The sequence below is a fragment of the Podarcis raffonei genome, chromosome 16 (assembly GCF_027172205.1).
Source record: "Podarcis raffonei isolate rPodRaf1 chromosome 16, rPodRaf1.pri, whole genome shotgun sequence".
Classification (NCBI taxonomy): Eukaryota; Metazoa; Chordata; class Lepidosauria; order Squamata; family Lacertidae; genus Podarcis; species Podarcis raffonei.
The window spans coordinates 41,234,764-41,256,168 of record NC_070617.1 but is presented as its reverse complement, the minus strand read 5'-3'; the positions used below and the strand labels follow the sequence as shown (position 1 = coordinate 41,256,168).

Sequence of the window (21,405 nt, the reverse complement as noted above, 5' to 3'; positions counted from 1 at the left end):
AGAAGATTCCACCTAAACATTAGGAAGAACTTCCTGACAGTAAGAGCTGTTCGACAGTGGAATTTGCTGCCAAGGAGTGTGGTGGAGTCTCCTTCTTTGGAGGTCTTTAAGCAGAGGCTTGACAACCATATGTCAGGAGTGCTCTGATGGTGTTTCCTGCTTGGCAGGGGGTTGGACTCGATGGCCCTTGTGGTCTCTTCCAACTCTATGATTCTATGATTGTAAGCCACTCCAGTATCCCTGCCAAGAAAACTCCATGGACAAAGACAACAGATATATAAAAGTTATGACACTGGAAGATGAGCCCCTCAGGTCGGAAGATGTCCAACATACTACTGAGGAAGAGCGGAGGACAAGTACAAGTAGATTCAGAGCTGATGAAGTGGCTGGGCCAAAGCCGAAAGGTCGCTGAGTTGCGGATATGCCTGGAAGCGAAAGGAAAGTCCAATGCTGTAAAGAAAAATATTGCATAGGAAGAAATATCAACAACCTCAGATATGCAGATGACACAACCTTGATGGCAGAAAGTGAGGAGGAATTAAAGAACCTTTTAATGAGGGTGAAAGAGGAGAGCTCAAAATATGGTCTGAAGCTCAACATCAAAAAAACAAAGATCATGGCCACTGGTCCCATCACCTCCTGGCAAATAGAAGGGGAAGAAATGGAGGCAGTGAGAGATTTTACTTTCTTGGGCTCCATGATCACTGCAAATGGAGACAGCAGTCACAAAATTAAAAGACACCCGCTTCTTGGGAGAAAAGCAATGACAAACCTAGACAGCATCTTAAAAAGCAGAGACATCACCTTGCCAACAAAGGTCCGTATAGTTAAAGCCATGGTTTTCCCAGTAGTGATATATGGAAGTGAGAGCTGGACCATAAAGAAGGCTGTTCGCCGAAGAATGGATGCTTTTGAATTCTGGTGCTGGAGGAGATTCTTGAGAGTCCCATGGACTGCAAGAAGATCAAACCTCTCCATTCTGAAGGAAATCAGCCCTGAGGGCTCACTGGAAGGACAGATCGTGAAGCTGAGGCTCCAATACTTTGGCCACCTCATGAGAAGAGAAGACTCCCTGGAAAAGACCCTGTTGGGAAAGATGGAGGGCACAAGAAGAAGGGGATGACAGAGGACGAGAAGGTTGGACAGTGTTCTTGAAGCTACAAACATGAGTCTGACCAAACTGTGGGAGGCAGTGGAAGACAGGAGTGCCTGGCGTGCTCTGGTCCATGGGGTCACGAAGAGTCGGACACGACTAAACAACGACAACATAGTTGCTGAGAGACCCTGAGAGACCTGTCCTCCACAAATTTATCTCATCTTCTTTTACAGCATACAAGGGTTGGCGCCCATCAATATTTATGTGGGGATCAATAATTGCACCACTCCAGCTTCCCCCATGAGAACCAGAGAAAGAAGATGTGTGGAGGCCATCCATGACATCCTCCCTGCAAAAATGCCAAGCAGGCTGGTGTTGTGAGCTTGACAGATACTTCACCCTGAAGAAAGCAGGCATGGAAGACAAGTTGAGGCCCCTCTGCAGCACCTCTGCCCCTCATGAAGCAGCCACACGGAGCCAAGCCACTAAGAGACAGCATGCACACGCTCAGCTAAGACCATGTTTCATGGTTTTATTCTTTTTGTAAATCACCTTTGTGTCAATTTACTCCAATAAATACTACAGTCCAATAAATCCACTCCACCCCACGCAGCCTATCTACCAAAATCACCACCCACAATGGCTAACTATGGGGAGTAGAAACATGGCAGTGCTGCTCAGGGGTTCTTCTGCAGGCAGGGTGCTGACTAGTGGGCCCGGCGGGTGCCAGCCAGTGGCCACCATGGTAGATCACATTCTGCTGTTGCTGCCGAAATGTTCAATCTTTCCAGTCCTTCCACCCTTTTGTGATCCCAATTCTCCCAGAGATGCTGCCCAGTCCAAAGAGAGGGCAGCCTGTCTAACGTCCCACCAGAGTGAGCAAGGACAGCGGGTGGCGTGGCCCGCTGCTTCCCAAGTACTCCAGGTCCAATGCCAGTGCCCTCTGGGGAGCCAGCTCCTTGGCTAATGGAAATGGCCACATCCAAACCAAAGGTGTCAGTGGCAAAGGTTGTACACTTGAGCGCAGGAGCACCTCCACACAGCAAAGTGTTTTGCATCACTGATCTGTCTCCTGTTGCCAGGACCCTGACCCAGAGTCTCATCTAGCCTCACGGAAGATGCGGCAAAGGCCATCCCTGATCCTGCAGCAAGCCGGGGAGTCGGACTGCCCCCAGCCCCAGCAAAGGAATGTGCGACTTGTGGGACTCCAGGCAGCACCTGCTGCTGAACGGACACCAGTGTTTTAGGGGAGCACCAGAGTGCCGTCCAACTGGCTCCACTGCAGCCCAGAGTGGCCCCAGCAGCAGCAATTGCTAAGAGCAGCTCTCGCCCCCAGTAGAAAGCCTCCTTGCAACTGGCGCATGGCCCTCCACGTTCATTCCGGCTTCATTATTCATGACTCTGGAGGAGCTGAACCTCTCCAAAGCCCTGCAGGGGGCAGGAATCACTTCCAACCCGCCAAGCGCAATTTATGCTGCTGTTTGCTCATGCTGCTGCCGCCACCGCTGCCTTCGTCCTCCAGCCTCATATGCGTCCAGTGCATTTACTACCAAGCAAGGAAATAAAATTGCAATTTCGAAAAAGTCACGTACACAGAGGAGCGGAAGCGTAAAAGGCAAAGGCCTCCTCGCAGCCCCACACCCTCCCCTCAAAATGCTTGGGGCAGGCTCCGGCTCCGGCTCCAGAGCAAGCCACTGCAACTCCAGGCAGGGCAGGAGACTCCTCTGCACAAGGCAGCGACACCCAGAAGGCTCGCAAGCACCTCTCCTGGCACCTCTCCTCCCCTTTCCTTCCTCACACACAGGGAAAAGCATCCTCACAATGGAGACCCCTCCAAAACAGAGAATGCAGACCCTGGGGAGGAGAGGCAGCCTCAGATGAAGCGCCTTCTTGGAGGCTGCAACCAGGAGGGGGCTCTGAACCTGGGAAATAGAGGTTGGCTGCAGTCCGGACCCCCTTGGGTAGAAGAAGGGGCTGCAGAGGAGCAGGCGGCCTAACTCCACAAGGCTCAGACAGGGCCCTCCAAAGACTGGAGCAGACCAGAAACCCCTACACGCCTCCCCAAAGGGTGGCCAACACAAAGGAGGCTGTTCGGGCATGAAGCCTCTTCCTGCAGCTAGGGGGCAGCTAGGGGGCCCCTCTGACTGCCAGGTCCACATTCCTTCCCCTCCTGCAGTAACAGCAGCTGGCTGAGTGCTGGCTGTAGAAGCCTGCCTGCCGCCCCCCAAGGCCCAGCACCAGCTCTGCCTCTCGAAGGGGTGCCCAGGCAATGCCCAGGGGTGCCCAGGCTGGGGGCACAAGACTCAGGAGTTCTCCACACTTTCCTTTCCCTTCTCCCTCTCTTTCTGAAGGTTTCCCTGCAAAAACCTGCTCTTTGAAGCTGAAGTGCAACAAACAGCCATTTGGGTTTTCTGCAGAATTGCAGTTTTTCCCGCTCGGACACTGAGCAGTGCAGAGCATGAAAGCACATGTGGATAAGCCCTCAAATGCACACATCGCTTTTAAAGGACAGCTCTCACCTGTCAGCCCACAATGGTTCTAAGTGAGAACTCTGTAACTTCTGGCAAAACTGTGGAAAGCTGGGGGTGGTGTCTCTTTTTCCCACAACGGACTGGACGGTGGCAGACTGGACCCCTTGTCCAGACCCCTTCCCTTCCGCAAGGAAGCTGCCTTCCAGCTCCAAGTGAGGCTCCTGTCCCCATCCACAACACGGCAGGGCAGCCTCTGAAAGGGGGGGGGTAGGCAGCTATTGGGCAGGGAGGCAAAGGGCTCTTCAACAGCCTCTGCCCTTTGCGGCTATTCCTGCTGCCAAGGCTCCCCCCTCCAGGCTAGGCTCCTGCCCTTCAGCCACAAAGGCTGCCTGCGCATTGCACTCTGGACCTCCTTCCGACCGCACCTGATGGGCACTCGAAGGTCCCAACCTGATCTTCACGGTCTCTGACTCAAGAGCAAATAAGGACCCAGAAAAGCCAGTGGCCCCAAAGCCAAGGCCATGGGAGGGTGGAGCACTTCACTTAGGATCGAGGGTGTGGCTTGGGAGACCTTCCTGCTGCTCACACAAATCCGAGGCCTCTCCTCCTCCTTCTCCAGCAGCTCTCCTCAGGATGTGCACGAGTTCCAAGGAAACCAAACCTCCCAGGCTTTGTGGACGCTTGGGAGGGGAAATGCCTCAAAATCCTGTAACTGGGCCACTGGATCGCCTTCCCCATAATTACTGGAGGCTGCCCATTAACTAGGAGGTGGAGGAGGAGGAGAGCACGCCAGGCTCTGAGCAAAGCTACATCAGCCACACCAGCTCCATGTGAGTGCCCAAGAAATGCTGGGAGCAGCACATCTGGGAGGTGCATCCCTAGGAAGCCACCCTGCAATTGATGGGGAAGAAAGTGCTGAGCAGGTGGAATCCGAGAGCCACTGAGGCAGAGTGAGCAAGCAGCCAGCAAGAAGGCAGGCTTGGCTGACGATACTTCCTTTGCAAGAGGAACGCTAGTCCTCAATGAGCCCCCAACCTCATCTTGCCCATCTGAAAACTTGAGAGGATGAAGAGTTTCCACTGAAGGACCACAGCTGCCTCACGGTGGGAGGAGCTCCCTCGGCCCCCATTCTTGCCTGCTGAGCCACTTCGACTCCTCCTCTGCCCAAGTGCAAAAGCAACGCTTCCCCAGGGACCATCTCTCTCCTGGGTGAGAGCTTCCAAAGCATGTCTGGAAACAGGAAGGCTTGTTGAGCCGCTTTGTTGGGTGAGATCCAGCCTTGTGAACTGGGCCAGCTCCTCAGAGGCTCCAGCAACTGTTTCCACCAGGAAAAGGGCCCTCTTTCTTTGCTGTGCCTGCTCTGGAGGCCTCAGGGCTGTTGCCGCTCTCAAAGTCCTCATGGGTTTTGCCCAGTTGCAACTGGGTGTTGAAGCCACCCGCTGCCCCCTGATTTCTTGTGGCAGGGGGGGAGCACCAGCCAGGAACAGGCTTTGTAAACAGCTTGCCCAAGACTTTGGCGCACACGTTCCTTGTTAATTGTGCGAAAAGTGGGGTGTGAGGAAAGAAAGGCAGAGGAGCATGGTTCAGAATGAAGCATCCCAAAATCAGCCACAATTCATTTCCTTGTCTTCTCTGATCTCTCCCAAGACTGGTTGCAGAAACAAAAGAAAAGAGGTGTGAGGAACTGAGAAGCATTCTTGGCCTGTCAGGCACTTTGAGGGAACCCTCATGCCCCCTTCACATGAAGTCAAGCCCCATGTTAGAGGAGTGGAGCATCGAAGGAGCCCATCACCCAGCAGCTGGGAGGAGCACCCCTTCTTCAAGGAGCAGGGAGGAAGCGTTTTCCATCCAATGGCAACCGCTCCTCCTTTCTGCCCCTGACATTGGAGAGGAGAAGAGATGGTAAGACTGGCAAAGGGCCTTGTGAGCCCCACACCCTTCCCTTTTCTGCCACCCATGTTGGGAGGTTGGCAAAGCGCCTGGCACTGCGCTTCCTAAGCTTGGCAACCCCACGCAAGGGTTGCGGAAAAGCAAGTGGTGCAGCTCACCTGTCAATCACATGGTGACATAGTGCCATCATGCAACAGACATCTTGGTTGCCCTGCCCAACCACCAAAAGGGCTGCCCACCTCTGCCGTGGAGACTCAGCTCCTCAAGCCCTGGAGCATGCCTGTTGGATTTGGGCCAGACGAAGGCAGAAGGGGAAAGTGGCCCTGGCACTCCTCCTTCCTCGCTGCCTCCACCACCGGGCAGCTCCTTCCCACACAGAAGCCAAGCACGGGCATCGTGGAGCTTCACAATAGGAATCAAAATCCACTTGGTAAGCAGCGGCTGCTTTTCCTGCTCACACACAGCTCTGTGAGCCCAAAGGATGCGAAGACAGAAACCCAGCACAGCCTTCAAAGGAAAACCCTGAGCAGGGACTCCACTGGCTTCTGCTGGGCAGCATATAAAACTCACACACACCCCATACACACACACCTCCCTGGCTGGAAGGGCAAGGACGCTGCTGCTGCTGCTGCTGCTAAGAGATCTCATCTTCACAGAGAGTTTGGGGTCATGGCAGAACTTGATTTTCCTATGATTTCAGAGCTCTGCTGAAAGATCAGAGCAGGGTGGTACAAAGCAGTCAAAAGGCAGCAGACCTCTAGATCACACCCTGAGGCCCCAAGATGGACTCTTCTTGGCTTTAGGTGTGGACTGGGGAGGTTGTGACACACCCCAATGTGGGAGATGGAAAGACTGAGAAAAACAGAAGGGGGGGTCCCAGTGGCAGGGCCAAAGCTAGGAGGTGGTGAGGTGGGCCCCCGCCAGGGTCGCAGGTGAGGGTGCAAAATGGGCTTTAAAATATGTCCATAGATATATCTATAAATAAAAATATTATTGCCTCATAAGAAAAGGTTTGAAATAGTGGGTGAATTGAATGGGGGGGTTGGAGGAGAGGCGGAAAGAAGAGCTAATTTGTTGGTGGCTGGGGGTGCAATCTGGGCAGTTCTGCCAGGGGTGACCCTGAAGTGGGTCCAGGAGGAAGCCGGACCCCCACCACTTCCACCCCCTCAGGGGGAGGATTTCCAAGGCTGCACCCAAGGGGCAAAAGCCAGCCATCCTGGAGGGTCTCAGAGCTGGAGCTCTGCTTTGCGCTCCCATTTCGCTGATCAAGAGGAGCTTACAAACCATAAAGTCAAGCAGAGGAGGAGGAGGAGGAGGCCCCCCTATCTCTCTCTCTCTGGCATCCGGCCTGCATGGAAGGAGCAAGAATTCAAAGCAGCCCAAGCTTCAGACTGCAGCATCTCAGCCCCCATTCAGGCTCAGCACCTGCCCTGCTCTTCCTCCTCCTCCAGCCCCGGGAGCCCAAGAGAAGGGTTGCATGACAGTATCATTTCAAATTGTAAGAAGCCACCTTCCTGGTATCAGAATTCATTCCATTTATTATTTTGAAGCATTTATCAGCCACCTTTCTGAGTAAAACTCTCTCACAGTGGTTGACATAACAACCGTGTAAAAATACAGCTTCTGCAATAGTGAAATGTAAAAGAATACAAAATACTGAGCAATTTCTGCAAGAGACCCACAACTTTTATAAAACACCAATACTACAAAGCCCCACATTCTGCCCAGAATATAAACACAAAATTCAGCCCAGCCAATAGTGAAAAGGAGCAGCATTTAAAAATGATCCATCCCTCCTGCTTAAGCCACCCCAAACAAACTGGTCTTCAAAGCTATTCTAAGAGACAGGAGCTTTGCAGAGATCAGCTGGCAGTGAACTATGAAGTTGTGGGTCCACCGCAGAAAAAGGGCCCTCACCCCAAGTCCTGCTCACCCATTTCAGCCATCAGGAGGCAGGAGAACAAGGAAAGCCTCCAGCAGGGATCTTAATGTACAGCCAGCCTGATGTGGTTCCAAGGAGCCTTCCTGTAACTTGGGTTTTAACCAAAGTGCCAAGTAGAAATCTCTCTCTAAGCAGGTAAAATAAAGGGGGCCCTCCACTTTTCCCACCTGGCTGGAATTCAGGTGTCAGGTGCTGTTAGCCTCCACTCGGAATGGAGCCCAAAGAGAAATGACGCCTTGAAGTATTTCATTCAATGGCTGCAATTATGGTTCTTAACAGGAACCAGTTGGGGTGAGGGAAGGAGTGCCATTATCGCAAGCCATTCTTGTGCCCTCCAAAATTCTCCACCATGGCAGGAGGTCAGAGCTTGGTGTCGCTGTGGGGTCAGCAGCAGGGCCTTTGCTCATGAATGCCCATTGCTGGGTGATGCCTTCATCACTCTTCCATCTCTGTGGAAAAAAAGCCGCCCCCCCCGCTCCCCACGACTCAGCCCCACCATTACAGCCGAGTAGGGTGGGGAAGCAGTCCCCCCCTCTCTGTGCTAGGAGTGTGCAATGCCTGAAGGCATTTCTCCTCCAAGGGGCTCTTTTTTCTGAGGGCAATTAGGGAAAACATGGCAACAGCTGTTGCAGAAGCTGCTCAAAGCCAAGCAAAACAGCACAGAGAGCACAAGAATGACCAACGAGCTGCGCCCATAGGATTCTTGGTGAGCTGAAGGGAAAGGCAAGCCAAGCCCCACAATCACCGCCACCGCTTCCCCATCATGGCTGCACAGCCACCCTGGCTAGGCACCCATCAGCACCCTCCCATCTCCTGCTTCCTCCTTCAGTCTGGAGAACAAGGAGGAGGGTTCCCCCCCCCCCCAGGCCAGCAAGCAGGCCCAGCAACACGGCACTTGAGAGCCAGCTGCTGTTCTTGGCTGGCTCCAGCACATTTTCAGAGAGGGATGGCTCTGCCCTACATTCAGCACCAAAATGCACAGCCCCCCCCAGCTGCTGACAGCACAATGATCTGAAGGCAAGGTGACATGCTGCTAGGAGGAGTCCATCATCTGCAGGAGAATCTCCATGGAAGAAGAGCCCTCCGGCAGAAGACATGGAAGTGGAGAGAGAAAGCCAGAGGGAAGGCACAGCCAGCAGCAGAGAAGACACAAGAGACTTCCCTCCCCCAGCTCTGCCAAGGCAGCTGCCAGAGACCCAGCAGGTGCCCTTTGCCCTCCTCCCTCCCCAGCAAAAGCAAGACAGGGATGAAGTGACACATGGCGCTCTCGCTCCCTTCCCTTGCTCTCCATCTCCCTCATCAGGACCAGGAGAAGCACAGAGAGGCTCAAGCCCAGGTGTGCAGGCAGCCTGTGGGCCTGCAGACAGAAACGGGAACCAGGCAAGATGGACGTGGGGTAGGTTCCCAAGTCCCAGAGTTATTATTGTTATTGTTATTATTAATTAATTAAATTTGTATACCGCCCTATACCTGCACGTCTTAGGGCAGTTCATAGGATAAAATCAGAATATAAAACCACAAAATACATAATCAAAACAAAAACAACCCAATAACGCCCCCCAACACGTTTTAAAAGGGCATTGGATGCCAATCACCCAAAGGCCTGGTTAAAGGGGAGTGTTTTTGCCTGGCACCTAAAGGTGTATAATGAAGGCACCAGGCGAACCTCCCTGGGGAGAGCATTCCACAGATGGGGAGCCACCACAGAAAAGGCCTGTTCTCGTGTTGTCACCTTCCAGACCTCTCAAGGAGGCTGCACACGAAGAAGGGCCTCAGAACTGGCGGAATTACCTGTTCTTAATGGGGCTACACCCTGCTTGAAGCAACAGGTACTTCTGAAACCATCTTGACACCTAAGGCCAAGGTGACCTTGGTGACTAGGAGCCTTTATGTCTGGCTTCAGCTAGCCAAATGCAGCAACTACAGCCATTTCTGGACACGGATAGCCTGGCCAGGGATACTCATGCTCAACTACTGTGATGTGCTCTCCATGGAGCTGCTCTTGAAGGCAGCCCAGAAATGCTGCTGCAAGACTGCTGATAGGGACAGCATATTAGCTATCATTTTCTGGGTCCAATTCAAGGTGCTTACTTTGACACTAAAAACCCAAAAAGGCTTGAGATCTAAATAAATATCTGCAAGAACACCTTCATCCATAGTGATCAGCCTGTACTCTAAGATCTGCTCTTAGATCAGTGTGTACAGAACAATTCCTGCTACTTCCCAGAGAAGGAAGAGACGTGACTCCCTACAGAGGGGGACAAAAGCAGCAGTGTGCAGAGGAATGGCTCATGGTTTCAGTTGTCTCAACACAAATGCACAGAGTATGGGAAACAAGCAAGAAGAACTTGAGCTCTTAATACAGGATGGCAAATATGACCTAATAGGCATTACTGAAACCTGGTGGGATGAGACCATTAACTGTAATACAGAAGTTGAGAACAGTCTGCTCAAAAGAAATTAACCAAAAAGAGAGGAGTAGCAGCATTATATATAAAGGATGTGCAAAGTGGATGTAGCACTATATAGAAAGGATGTGAAGAGATCCATGACTTGAAGCATGGAAGGTACATCAAGAGCATACAGGTAAAAACTGTAAAAGAGAGAAACACAATGACCTTACTGTGGGTGCCAATAGACTCCCCAAGCCAAACTGAGGACTTGGATGATGCCTTCCTAGAGCAGATTACCAAACATTCAAAAAGGAAGGATAAGCCATGGGAAACTTAAAATACCCCCAATATCTCTTGGAACTCAAATTCTCCAACAAATTTCTCAATTGCCTCACTGACAATTTCACTTCCCAGAAGGTGAAGGAAGCAACAAGGGGGTCACCTCTCTTGGACCAGGTTCTCACCAACAAGGAGGGACTGATTGATGAAATGGAAGTAGTGGGAACCTTGGGAGGAAGTGATCATAGCATTTGGGTTCCATTATACACAGGCAAGGGAAAGCTGATTGTAGTCGGACATGCACTCTGGATTTTAAGAAGGCTGATTTCAAAAAGTGTAAGAAACTACTGGACGTAGTATGGTCAGAAATACTCAAAGATGGATGGGAGTTTCTTAAAAGTGAAATATTGGAGGCACAAAGGCGGAAAGAGGCACAATAAAAGAGGGAGGCATCTATGGCTGCATAGGAAACTTGAAGATGAACTGAGATTTAAGAGCAGCATGTATAAGAAATGGGAAACGGGAGAAATCATGAAATAAGAGTATATATGAGTAGCCAGCAATTGCAGGGAGAAGGTCAGGTGGTCCAAAGCTCAGAATGAACTCAGATTTGCAAGGGAGGTTAAAAATAAAAAGGTTTCTTTGGCTTTGGTTCAAAGTACAAGCAATTAATCGGTCTCTTCCATGAAGACAACAGAGAAATGTTATTGGGTGTCACAGAGGAGGAGGAACTGTTCAACAGCTATTTTGCCTCTGTCTTCACCCCAAAGGAAAGCAGTGCCCAACCTGGTGATAACAGTATAAACGATGCCAGCAAGGACCAGAAGTCCAAGACAGGAAAAAAGGTGGTAAGAGAACACCTAGCTACTTTAAATGAATTCACATCTCCTGGGCCTGATTTGCTGCACCAAAGGGTACTATAGAGTTTGAGGATGTAATCTCAGAGCCTCTACGCTTTGAGAATTGTTGGAGAACAGGTGAGGTCTCTGCAGACTGGAGGTGGGCAAATGTTGTCCCCATCTTCAAAAAGGGCAGGAAATACCAACTGGTCAGCTTGGCACAGATACCAGGAAAGGTCCAGTCTGTCTGTGAGCACTTAGAAAAGGATGTTGTGGTTATTAACAACCAGCATGGGTTTCTCAAAAACAAGTCATGCCAGACAAATCTCTTTTTTTTCCAATAGAGTTACCAGTTTGGTGGATCAGGGGGATGCTGTGGATGTAGCGTATCTTAATTTCAGTAAGGCTTCTGACAAAGTCCCTCGTGATATTCTTGTGGAGAAGCTGGTAAAATGTGGCCTGGACTGACTGAACCCAAAGAGTACTCATTAATGAGTCCTCGTCATCCTGGAAAAAAGGGACAAGTGGGGTGCCCCAGGGTTCTGTCCTGGGCCTGTTCTTGTTCAACATCTTTATAAATGACTTGCACAAAGGAACTGAGGTGATGCTCATCAAATTTGTACCTGGCACTGAACTGGGAATGGTAGCCAATGCCACAGAAGACAGACTAGGGATTCAAGATGATCTTAACAGATTGGAAAACTAGGCCAAAACTAGCAAATAAATTTCAGTGGGGGGGGGATTAGGTTCTGCACTTAGGCAGGAAGAACCAGCTGCACAAATATAAGATGGGAAACAACTGGCTTGCCAGTAGTACGTGTGAAAAGGATCAAGGGGTCTTAGTAGACCACAAGCATTGAGATTCCTGCATTGCAGTGGGTTGAACTAGGTCAGGCATAGTCAAACTCTGGCCCTCCAGATGTTTGGGACTACAATTCGCATCATCCCTGACCACTGGTCCTGTTAGCAAGGGATGGTGGGAATTGTAGTCCCAAACATCTGGAGGACCAGAGTTTGCCTATGCCTGAACTATGTCATCCTTGGGATCCCTTCCAACTCTACACTTCTGTGGCCCTCCTGGTGGTCCATCTTCAGTTAAGAGGTCTGGACCCCCAGAAAAAGGGCTTTTCAGTGGTGGCTCCGGTGGCACAGAACCAGTGGTGCAGCTAGACTCCGAGCCCAGAACAAACCTGGTGTTTAAGGACTAGACCATTCTACCATTCAGACTCCTACCCTACACCCCACAAAGCCTAACGCAGCCCTTTGGAGACTCTCCCAAAGGCACCCCACACCCCAGAGGAAACAAAAAATGGGAAAGAGGAGGGGTGAAGCCTGGCCAGCAAAACTGAGCCACAAAACAAACCTCTGTACACCTCCAACGAAGTCTGTGCCAGGGAGCTCCTTCAGCTGTGAACCTCACCTGCTTTGGAAACCCTTCCGAGGTCTTCCTTTATATTCAAGCAGTATATAAATTTTATGAAATAAATCTCACTCCAACCCAGCAGTTCCAGCCTGTGGCCCACGCAGAAAGAGACAAGGCCTCAGAGCAAGGGGGGAGGACGTGCCCAATTCTGCTCTCCCCACAAAGAAAGCAAGAACTTGCTCCTCCAAGGGAGCAGAACTGCTGTCAAAAGGCCCGTCCAAGAGAGGCCTGCCACTCCCCAGACAAATACGGACTCCCCACCCCCAACACACACCTTTTCTCCTTAAGGAGCAACAGCAGGGCTTGCCCCCAAATCGGAGGAGGCTTTGCAGAGAAAGAAGGGTGCCACAAGGAAGCCTAGGTGCCTGTTGGCCAGAAGGCATCCCATCTGATTTCATCACAGCTGTGCCACATGTGGCAACTTCTGAAGGTGGCTTTGCACAGTGTTGATTGGATGGTATTTGTGTCAGTCACAAGGCCACTCCTCACTTAGAGCCAACGTCAACATGACATTTAAACAAGGTAGAGAAAGCCTTTTTGAATCACCACTATCATCCTCAAGCCTGTCACAAAACCATTTGGCAGGATAAGGAGGCCAAATTCTTTGAAAATTAAACCCCAAATGATGGGGGGGGGCAAACAGGGAGAGAAACAGGTGGGGCAGTAGCCAGGATTTGTTCCACAGAATCCAGAATGCGGGCAAAAGCAGGGACAGTGGGAAGCTCCACAATCAGAACAAAGCAAAACTCAGACCTCCTCCAGTTCTCAGGTAGGCAATGAAAGCTCAGTTTATTCTGGAGGCACAGAATAAAGACCTGGCAGAAGAAAATCTGCTCCCAGGTTGACCAGCCCTAGAAAAGACAGTCTTCCCCACACCAGACTCCATTGCCTATCTAGATGTGAAGCCTCCAAGACCACCAGCAGCAGCAGCCTTCATGGGTCCCAAACCCCCCTTCCCTCTCTGGGCTCATCATTCGCACATAGGCTTGACTTTCTTTCAGCCCCAGTCCAATCTCCCTCCCCTTATTTGGCTTTTTGCAAACCCAAAAGCCCCACCCGCAGCTGACAGAGGAACAAACGAAGAGCGGTCTGTTCAGCCAGACAAAGAGGCCCAAGGAAAGTCCCCCCCCCCCCAGCCATGCCAGTCGCAGGGAAGCAGAGCAGGGTGTGGCTCAGCCCCTCCACTCTCAAATCCCCACAACACTCAGGAGCCACAGCCATTTGCAGGATTCAGCTTCCAATACACTACAAGGCAACGGAGCCAGAAACAAAATCGCTTGACCTCCTCTCAGCATTTCTGCCCACGAGAGCATCTGGCTTTTCTGTTAACCTAACTATCCAGAGATTTTCAAAGCACAAACCAGGCTGGTGAATCTTGGGCCTGGCAGGAAGGTGAGGCAGCCTAACCAAGCCTCAACTTCACAGAAAGTGGAAAGCAGTCCAAAGGGAGGCCTCCTGAGATCCTTTGGCTGCAGCTCTGAGCCTTTTCTATGCTGGCTGGGAATGAGGGGAGATGGAGAGCAGGGCTACCTGTGGGGGAGCCAGTGTGCTGCACACAGAAGGGAAAAGAGAGACATGGCAGAATCCATGCCCATACCAAGCATTGTCTATGCCACAACTTCACACAACCGTTTCCCTGAGGACAAACGGGGAGCCCCAGGGATGGCCTGGACCCACCCAGGAGGACATATCGCTGCACCCAAAAAGAAGGAGGCACAACAACCCTGTGCCCTTCTGGCAGGTTTCCCATAATAAGCACCTGGTTGCCTTGATGAGAGCAGGACTAGAGGGGCCCCCTTTGGCCTAATGCAGCTACAAGGTTTTTCTTAGCCTCTTATGTAGGTGCTCTTCTTCAGGGAGAAGGGGAGCCCCCTGGTGGAGGTGCTCAGAGCTTCCATCGTGATGGTGCACAGGCACGGCTGGAGCAGCCAGAACCCTGGGGGGTGCTCAGCAGAGGCAGGTGGCACCCACAGGAGTTTTGCAACAGGGCCACATATCCATGCTACCTGCATGCACTAATGATGCAGTGGCACTGAGCAAGGGAGAGGGGTTGCCACTGGAAGCAGAAAGGGGGCAGCATCCCCTCCAGCCGCCACAAGGACTCCTCTTCCTGCTTTGCCCCCACCCATCTCCCGGCAACTCAGCTCAAAGCCAGCAGCAGCTCTCTCCAAAGCTGTCATCTCAAGAGGAAAGAGGTTTTGAAAACAACCCAGAACTCTCCAGCCTGCAATATTTCACAAATGGTGCGAAGAGGAGTCAAGGTGTGTTACCTCCTGCTGCACAATCCCTGGCAAGAAGAAGGTCAAGCGAGAGATCCCATCAAAGCAGTGGGCAGTCCCAATACACTGTCACAACTCTGTCCGCCTCACCACAAGGCGCCACATATAGGCAAGGTGAGCTCTGGGGACTCTGGGCAACTCCTTCTCTCACAAAAGAATCTGGCTCACACACTGAGAGCAAACACACATCTACTTCGCTGGAGCAATGAGGCAGCTCCAGATCAATAACCCTTCTGGGGGCAGATGCAGAACTTGCCTGTAAATAATCAAGCTCGGCTAAGGGCAGCGGTGCAGGATGCTGACAGGCTGGCCCTTGGGACCATCACAAGACACTTCCCCCTCCCCTGCCTGGAGCAGAATTTCAAGAAGGGAAAAGAGGGGCTCCTGCGTTTCCTAAGGATTATCTTAGTTTCTAGGATCCTTAGTTTCTTTAGTTTAAACAGGCTGTGATGCTTTTGAATTCTGGTGCTGGAGGAGACTCTTGAGAGTTCCATGGACTGCAATAAGATCAAACCTATCCATTCTTAAAGAAATCAGCCCTGAGTGCTCACTGGAAGGACAGATCCTGAAGCTGAGGCTCCAATACTTTGGCCACCTCATGAGAAGAGAAGACTCCCTGGAAAAGACCCTGATGTTGGGAAAGATGGAGGGCACAAGGAGAAGGGGATGACGGAGGACCAGATGGTGGGACAGTGTTCTCGAAGCTACGGACATGAGTTTGACCAAACTGCGGGAGGCAGTGGAAGACAGGAGTGCCTGGCGTGCTCTGGTCCAGGGGGTCACGAAGAGTCGGACACGACAAAACGACTAAACAACAACAACAACAACAAAGAAAACTAAGAAGAACAAATCACCAGGTCTTGGCCAATTACCGTATTTTTTGCTCTATAAGACTCACTTTTCCCCTCCTAAAAAGTAAGGGGAAATGTGTGTGCGTCTTATGGAGCAAATGCAGGCTGCACAGCTATCCCAGAAGCCAGAACAGCAAGAGGGATGGCTGCTTTCACTGCGCAGCGATGCCTCTTGTTGTTCTGGCTTCTGAGATTCAGAATATTTCTTTTCTTGTTTTCCTCCTTCAAAAACTAGGTGCATCTTATGGTCTGGTGCGTCTTATAGAGCGAAAAATACGGCACCTCCAGAATATTATGAAGTATCTAGAGATGTTGCAGGTCAACCATTGCTTAATACCATGGATGAGTGAATGTCAGCCAGGGTAATCCAAGGCTTTGGAGCAGACAAGGACAAATATTGATCCCAAAATCAGGTAGGAACCCAAATGCACATAGTTCCTAAGTACAATTGCATTCTTTTCCAAAGTACCATGGGCATCAGTTTTAAAAATGGCTCCGGTGGGGTGTGGCATGACACAAAATGGCAGCCAAATCAAAAACAGAAGGGTGCATCCATGCCTCCTAGGCACTGCCACCAGTCAATGGGGGGAACTTGCCTATATTAGCCACTGCCACACAAACAGAAGCCTTTTGCACCTCTCCTGTGTTCAGAATGGGTAGGCTTGAGACTACAGAACCTTTAAGGGGGGTTTGCCCTGCCGGACCTTAGACTTTACTATGAATCAGCAGCTTTTTGCTGGTTGAAGGAATGGCTACTTCTTGAGAACACTGACATTCTAGATATTGAAGGCTATGATAATGTATTCGGGTGGCATGCATATTTGTGGTATGACAAGGTTAAAGCGCATAAAGCATTCAAAAACCATATTGTCAGGAAAGCACTATTTAATGTCTGGATAAGATATAAAGATTTTTTGGAGAATAAAACTCCAAGGTGGTTATCACCTATGGAAGCGAAAGCTATGAAAAAACTTAATATGGAGGCTAAATGGCCAAAGTATTGTGAAATTTTGGAACAGGAAGGTGACAAGCTGAAATTGCAGAGTTATGAGAAGCTTAAAGGGAAGGTGCGAGACTGGTTACATTATTTTCAAATAAGAGAGGTTTATAATCAAGACAGAAAAATTGGTTTCCAGGTGGAAAAATCAAAGTTGGAAACAGAATTGCTAGAACCCAGTGCTAAGATATTATCAAGAATGTATAATTTGCTGTTGAAATGGAGTACTGAGGAAGAAACGGTAAAATCTGCCATGATTAAATGGGCACAAGATATAGGACACAATATTATGTTTGCTGACTGGGAGCAGTTGTGGACCACTGGGATTAAATTTACGGCATGTAATGCCTTAAGAGAGAATATTATGAAAATGACCCCAGTCAAGCTTGCAAAAATTTACCATTTGCCCGATAATAAATGTTGGAAATGTAAAGAAATTGAAGGCACATTCTTTCACCTTTGGTGGACGTGCCCAAGGATCAAGGCTTTCTGGGAGATGGTTTATAATGAATTGAAAAAGATATTCAAATACACTTTTGTGAAGAAACCAGAGGCCTTTCTCCTGGGCATAGTTGGCCAATTGGTGCCAAAGAAGGATAGAACTTTTTTATGTACGCTACAGCAGCAGCAAGAATACTCATTGCAAAGCATTGGAAGACACAAGAACTACCCACCTTGGAAGAATGGCAGATGCAAGTAATCGACTATATGGAAATGGCTGAGATGACTGGCAGAATCCGAGACCAGGGAGAAGAGTTGGTGGAAGAAGATTGGAGGAAATTTAAAATTTATTTACAGAAGCAGTGTAAAATGTATGAATGCTGATGACATTGAAATGAAATGAAGGGGTTTTAGTGACGAGAGTAAAAGTTTGAAATTATAAATTTGGGAGGTAGGATACTTAAGGACAAAGTGGTAGGATATGAATTTGCTGAACCAACTGTCAAAAAGGGATACAAAAAAGGGAGACGTGAGGAAGTCAGGAAAATAAGTTAATCAATGTTGAATAATTAGAAAAGAGTGATTTGTGTTTTTTTTATTTTATTTTTGTGTGTTGATTGGTGGTTTTTTTTTCTTTTTTTCTTTTTTAGGTTAAATGTTTGTATTTTATGTAATTTATGTATTGTGAAATCTTGGTTTTGTGCTTTTATTGTCCTTTGATTGGTGATGTCTTTCCTTATTGTTAAACTTAATAAAATATTATTATAAAAAAAGAGAGAGAGACTACAGAACCTTCAGTTTATATCAAGGGTGCTCAATGTAATCCAAAACATATGGAGGGCATCACATAAGAGCATAAGAAAAGCCTGCTGGATCAGGCCTAAGGGGGGCCATCTAGTCTAGCATCCTGTTCTCACAGGGGCCAACCAGAGGCCTATTGTGGAAAACCCACAAGCAGGATCGGAGCACGACAGCACTCTCCCCTCCTGTGGTTTCCAGCAACCAAAATTCCCAAGAGCCTCAGCCAGCATGACTAATGGTCAAGGATGACAGGAGCTGTAGTCCTGGAGGGGGCACCCTGTTAACCCCAAACAGATTACCGTATCTCTGGTGTTCAAATGATGACGGGCCCCAACCCCCGGCAATGCAGGAATATGCAGCTGTCCCTTATGGGGATCAAGCCTCCAGTCTTGGGTATTAGAAGCACCACACTCTAACCAGCTGAGCTAACCAGGATAGCGAATAACTAATAACTAATCAAGAAGAAGAATTTGTCTCCCTGTTCTTTTTCTTATTTATAGTTGTCGGCAGGGGGAGGGGAAGAAAAATTCAAGGCAGGAACCTCCTTGAATTAGTGCTGGATTCAGAGCTCTCCCCACCCCCCCAAAGCAAAACCGACAGAATGGGATGGAGCTGGCTAAATATCTCAAAGCCTGCAAGACCCTGTCAAGGGAAAGAAAGACTTGAGAAGAGTTAAGATGAGCCAAAAGAGGATACAGTGGTACCTCGGGTTACGTACTTAATTCGTTCTGGAGGTCCGTTCTTAACCTGAAACTGTTCTTAACCTGAAGCACCACTTTAGCTAATGGGGCCTCCTGCTGCTGCTGCGCTGCCGCCGCACGATTTCTATTCTCATCCTGAAGCAAAGTTCTTAACCTGAGGTACTATTTCTGGGTTAGTGGAGTCTGTAACTTGAAGCGTATGTAACCCGAGGTACCACTGTACACCTTCTGTGCCTGAAACCCCCCAGAAGCTACATGTACCACAAGGAGGGGCAACTCTGAAACAAGACCACTCCTTTTTCAAGGCCGGTTCCCCAGGGGTCATCTTGGGGGCAGGGGGTTGGTGCCCATCTATTTTTGCCTTTAAGGGACACTGCCTGGTGTGGTATTGATGAAAGTGGCATAACTGGATACAGATACAAGCAGAAGAGGCGTGCTTTCCATAGGGTGCCCACGCCAGAACCACCAGCTCCAAACGCATGGGCATTTACGGTACACTCTCCCCACCTGCCAGCCTTCCCTTGCCATCCCCGCCCCCCGAACAAAGAGGCTCCTGTAAAACTATGGAGAGCAAGCAACCCACAAGAGTGGGGCAGAGAAGAGAGCCCTTTGGAGCAGTTCAGAGCTGACCATGTTTGGGCTCACCAGGCAAGTGGCTGGGCCTCACCTCAGAGCCAAATGGTGCGGGAACGACGGTCAAGTGCTATTGGTTGGCATCACAGATGGCACCGTCCTGGCACCACTCTTAGTCTGGAGCCGAGCAGGCAGCCCCTTTCACGCCACAAATGCAGCGGGGGCTGCCAGCCGCCTGTGCCAGGGAGCTCTTTCCTGCTGTGTCTGAGCAAATGGAGAGGGAGTGTTTCCATCATCTCACAGACCAAGCAGATTCAGGAGACATTTGATAGCCGAGGCCAAGCGCAAAGTGATCTTTCTCCGGCAGAGGGTGGAACCAGCCCTGGTGAGGATTGTGGCTGAGACGTGAGCACAAAGAACAAACTCCAGCCTCTGGTTTTGTGATTAAGCATCGCCTGGGTGAACCGATCCTGCAGAGAGAACCCCGACACTTCGAAGAGCCTCTTCCAGCTGCCAAGAATAATGTTTCAGCAGTTTGAGTCAAGGCTTCTGCAACTGCAGCCCAAAGGGGGGTCCAAAGTGCAAACCACAGGACTTGACTTGGCCAGCTCCACCGAATGACAAAAACAGGCTTTGACAAACATGCAGGAGAGGTGGAGAGGGCACTGCCAGAGGAGGGTGGGTGGGAAGGCAGGCAGGCAGGCAGGGTGTGTGCATGGGTGTGAGAAAGGGCGCCCGCCCGCCCGCCTGCCCCTTCCCAGCTCCCGCACTGAGGCAAAAGGCAGGAAGTCCCTGGCAAGCAAAGATAGGCAATGGCCCTGGTTGCGCCAGCTCCGTGGCACAGCAGAGTACCAAGGAAGAGCGATATCTGGTGGCCGGCACAGCTGCAATATGCAGCACAGGGGACTGACAGGTCCTGTTGCTCAGCGGTGAGCCATCCAGGTAAAGCAGCGAGCCGCTCTGGGAACCCCAGGAGCCCCCATCACCCACAGCAGCCGTCCCTTCCCCACCCAGCGCCACAGTTGGCTGGCGCTGCCTGCAGAAGGACCATCAGCTTAGGAAACTCTACTTCCAACAAAGCGGCCATATAAGGAAATGGCCTGAAAGAGGGAGATTTACTGCCAGCTGAGACGTGAGCTCAAAGCAGCAGCAGCAGCAGCAGCCCAGCACAACCGCAGTGGCACACAGAAGGGCAGCCGCCTGGCACGTGCGCAGCGGACAAGGCTGCACCGAGACGGGTCCAGGGGGGCATCCGCTCCACACGTGGCGGGGCAAAGCGCCTCCCCACCCCCGTCTCCCCGCAGGGAAGGAAGGAGCACCAGCCAGCGGATGACAGGAGCCTCCCTGGCCATGCGCGGATCCCGGGCGGAGTCCGGGCAGCAGGGCCCCCCTTGCCGCTTTAGCCACCTCCCCACACCAGCCCCCGGGGGGGAGATGCCCCCGGGACGAGCCCCCTCCCCAGTCGCCTGCCGGGGCCGCGCGCGCTCACCTTCTTCCGGGGCTGCCATTTCATCATATTTGTACAGCCGGGCTCCTGAGCATCAAGCCGGGACGGGGCTGGCGCTGCTGGCGGCGGGCTCAAGGGCTCGGGCAGCGGCACTCATGCTGCCTCCTGCCTGCCTGCCTGCCTGCCTGCCCTCGGGGCGGGACAGCTCCGGCTCCGCCGCTCACGGCGCCCGGGGGCCGGAGCGCGCCGCTGGGCGGCCGCGCGGGGAGTCCGGGAGGCGCGGCATCCTCCGCAGAGCACCAGGCAGGCCGGAGGGCGAGGGGCGGCGGCCGCGCCGGGAAGCCGCCCGCCCTGCCGCGGCCATGCAGCCCCGCCGCCGCCGCCGCCGAGCCCGGCCCGCAGGAAAGACCCACGGACCGCGCGCCCCTGCGGGGCTCCGGGCCCTGCGCGCAGAACAGCCCCCAGCAGCAGCAGCAGCGCCTGCCTGTCCGCCTGCCCGAGCCCCACATCCACGCCCCGGCCAGCCCGCGGCGCTGCTTCTCCGCCCGCCGCCGCCGCCGCTGCACTAATGACTTCCTTCCCTCGCTCCGCGCAGCCCGCCTGCTCCAGCTCGGGAGCGGGGCGCCTCCCGGGCCCTAGTGCTCGCCACTCCGGCGCCCTCCCTTTGCGGAGTCGGGGAAGCCTCCTCGCCGCCTCGGGACGGCGCCCAGCCGCGTCCCCGGCAGCGCCGCCTGGGCAAGCGAGGCCCGCGCCCCCGAGGCTGCCTCCCGCCCAGGTTCGCGCCGGCTTGCCAAGCGCAGCTCCCGAGGGGAGCCCGGCATCGGGGGCCGAGCAGGCTGGACCGAGCCGAACAAAGGAAAGAGTCCGGCCCAGCACAAAAGAAACCTATTTTGTCTCCCTAGCAAAGCCACACGTTCCCACTATCTATCTAGTCTTCCAGGGCTACGATGGCTGTTGTGCAAACACCTCCTGTAAAAGCAGA

At 51.7% G+C, this 21,405-nt stretch overlaps 1 protein-coding gene across 4 annotated transcripts in view; it reads right to left on the bottom strand.

Moving 5' to 3' along the window:
- The window catches only part of TTC28 (tetratricopeptide repeat domain 28), a 109,662-nt gene that overhangs the window by 47,080 nt on the left and 41,177 nt on the right, over nt 1–21,405 (bottom strand). The window contains exon 1 of one of the 4 annotated variants that reach the window (XM_053369174.1): nt 20,466–20,686. The exons of the other annotated variants lie outside the window; for them this stretch is intronic. Within the exon in view, the coding sequence (XP_053225149.1) occupies nt 20,466–20,492 (27 nt within the window). The 5' untranslated portion in view covers nt 20,493–20,686. Of the gene's footprint in view, nt 1–20,465; nt 20,687–21,405 lie in introns of those variants that run through there. 4 annotated transcript variants of the gene reach the window in all.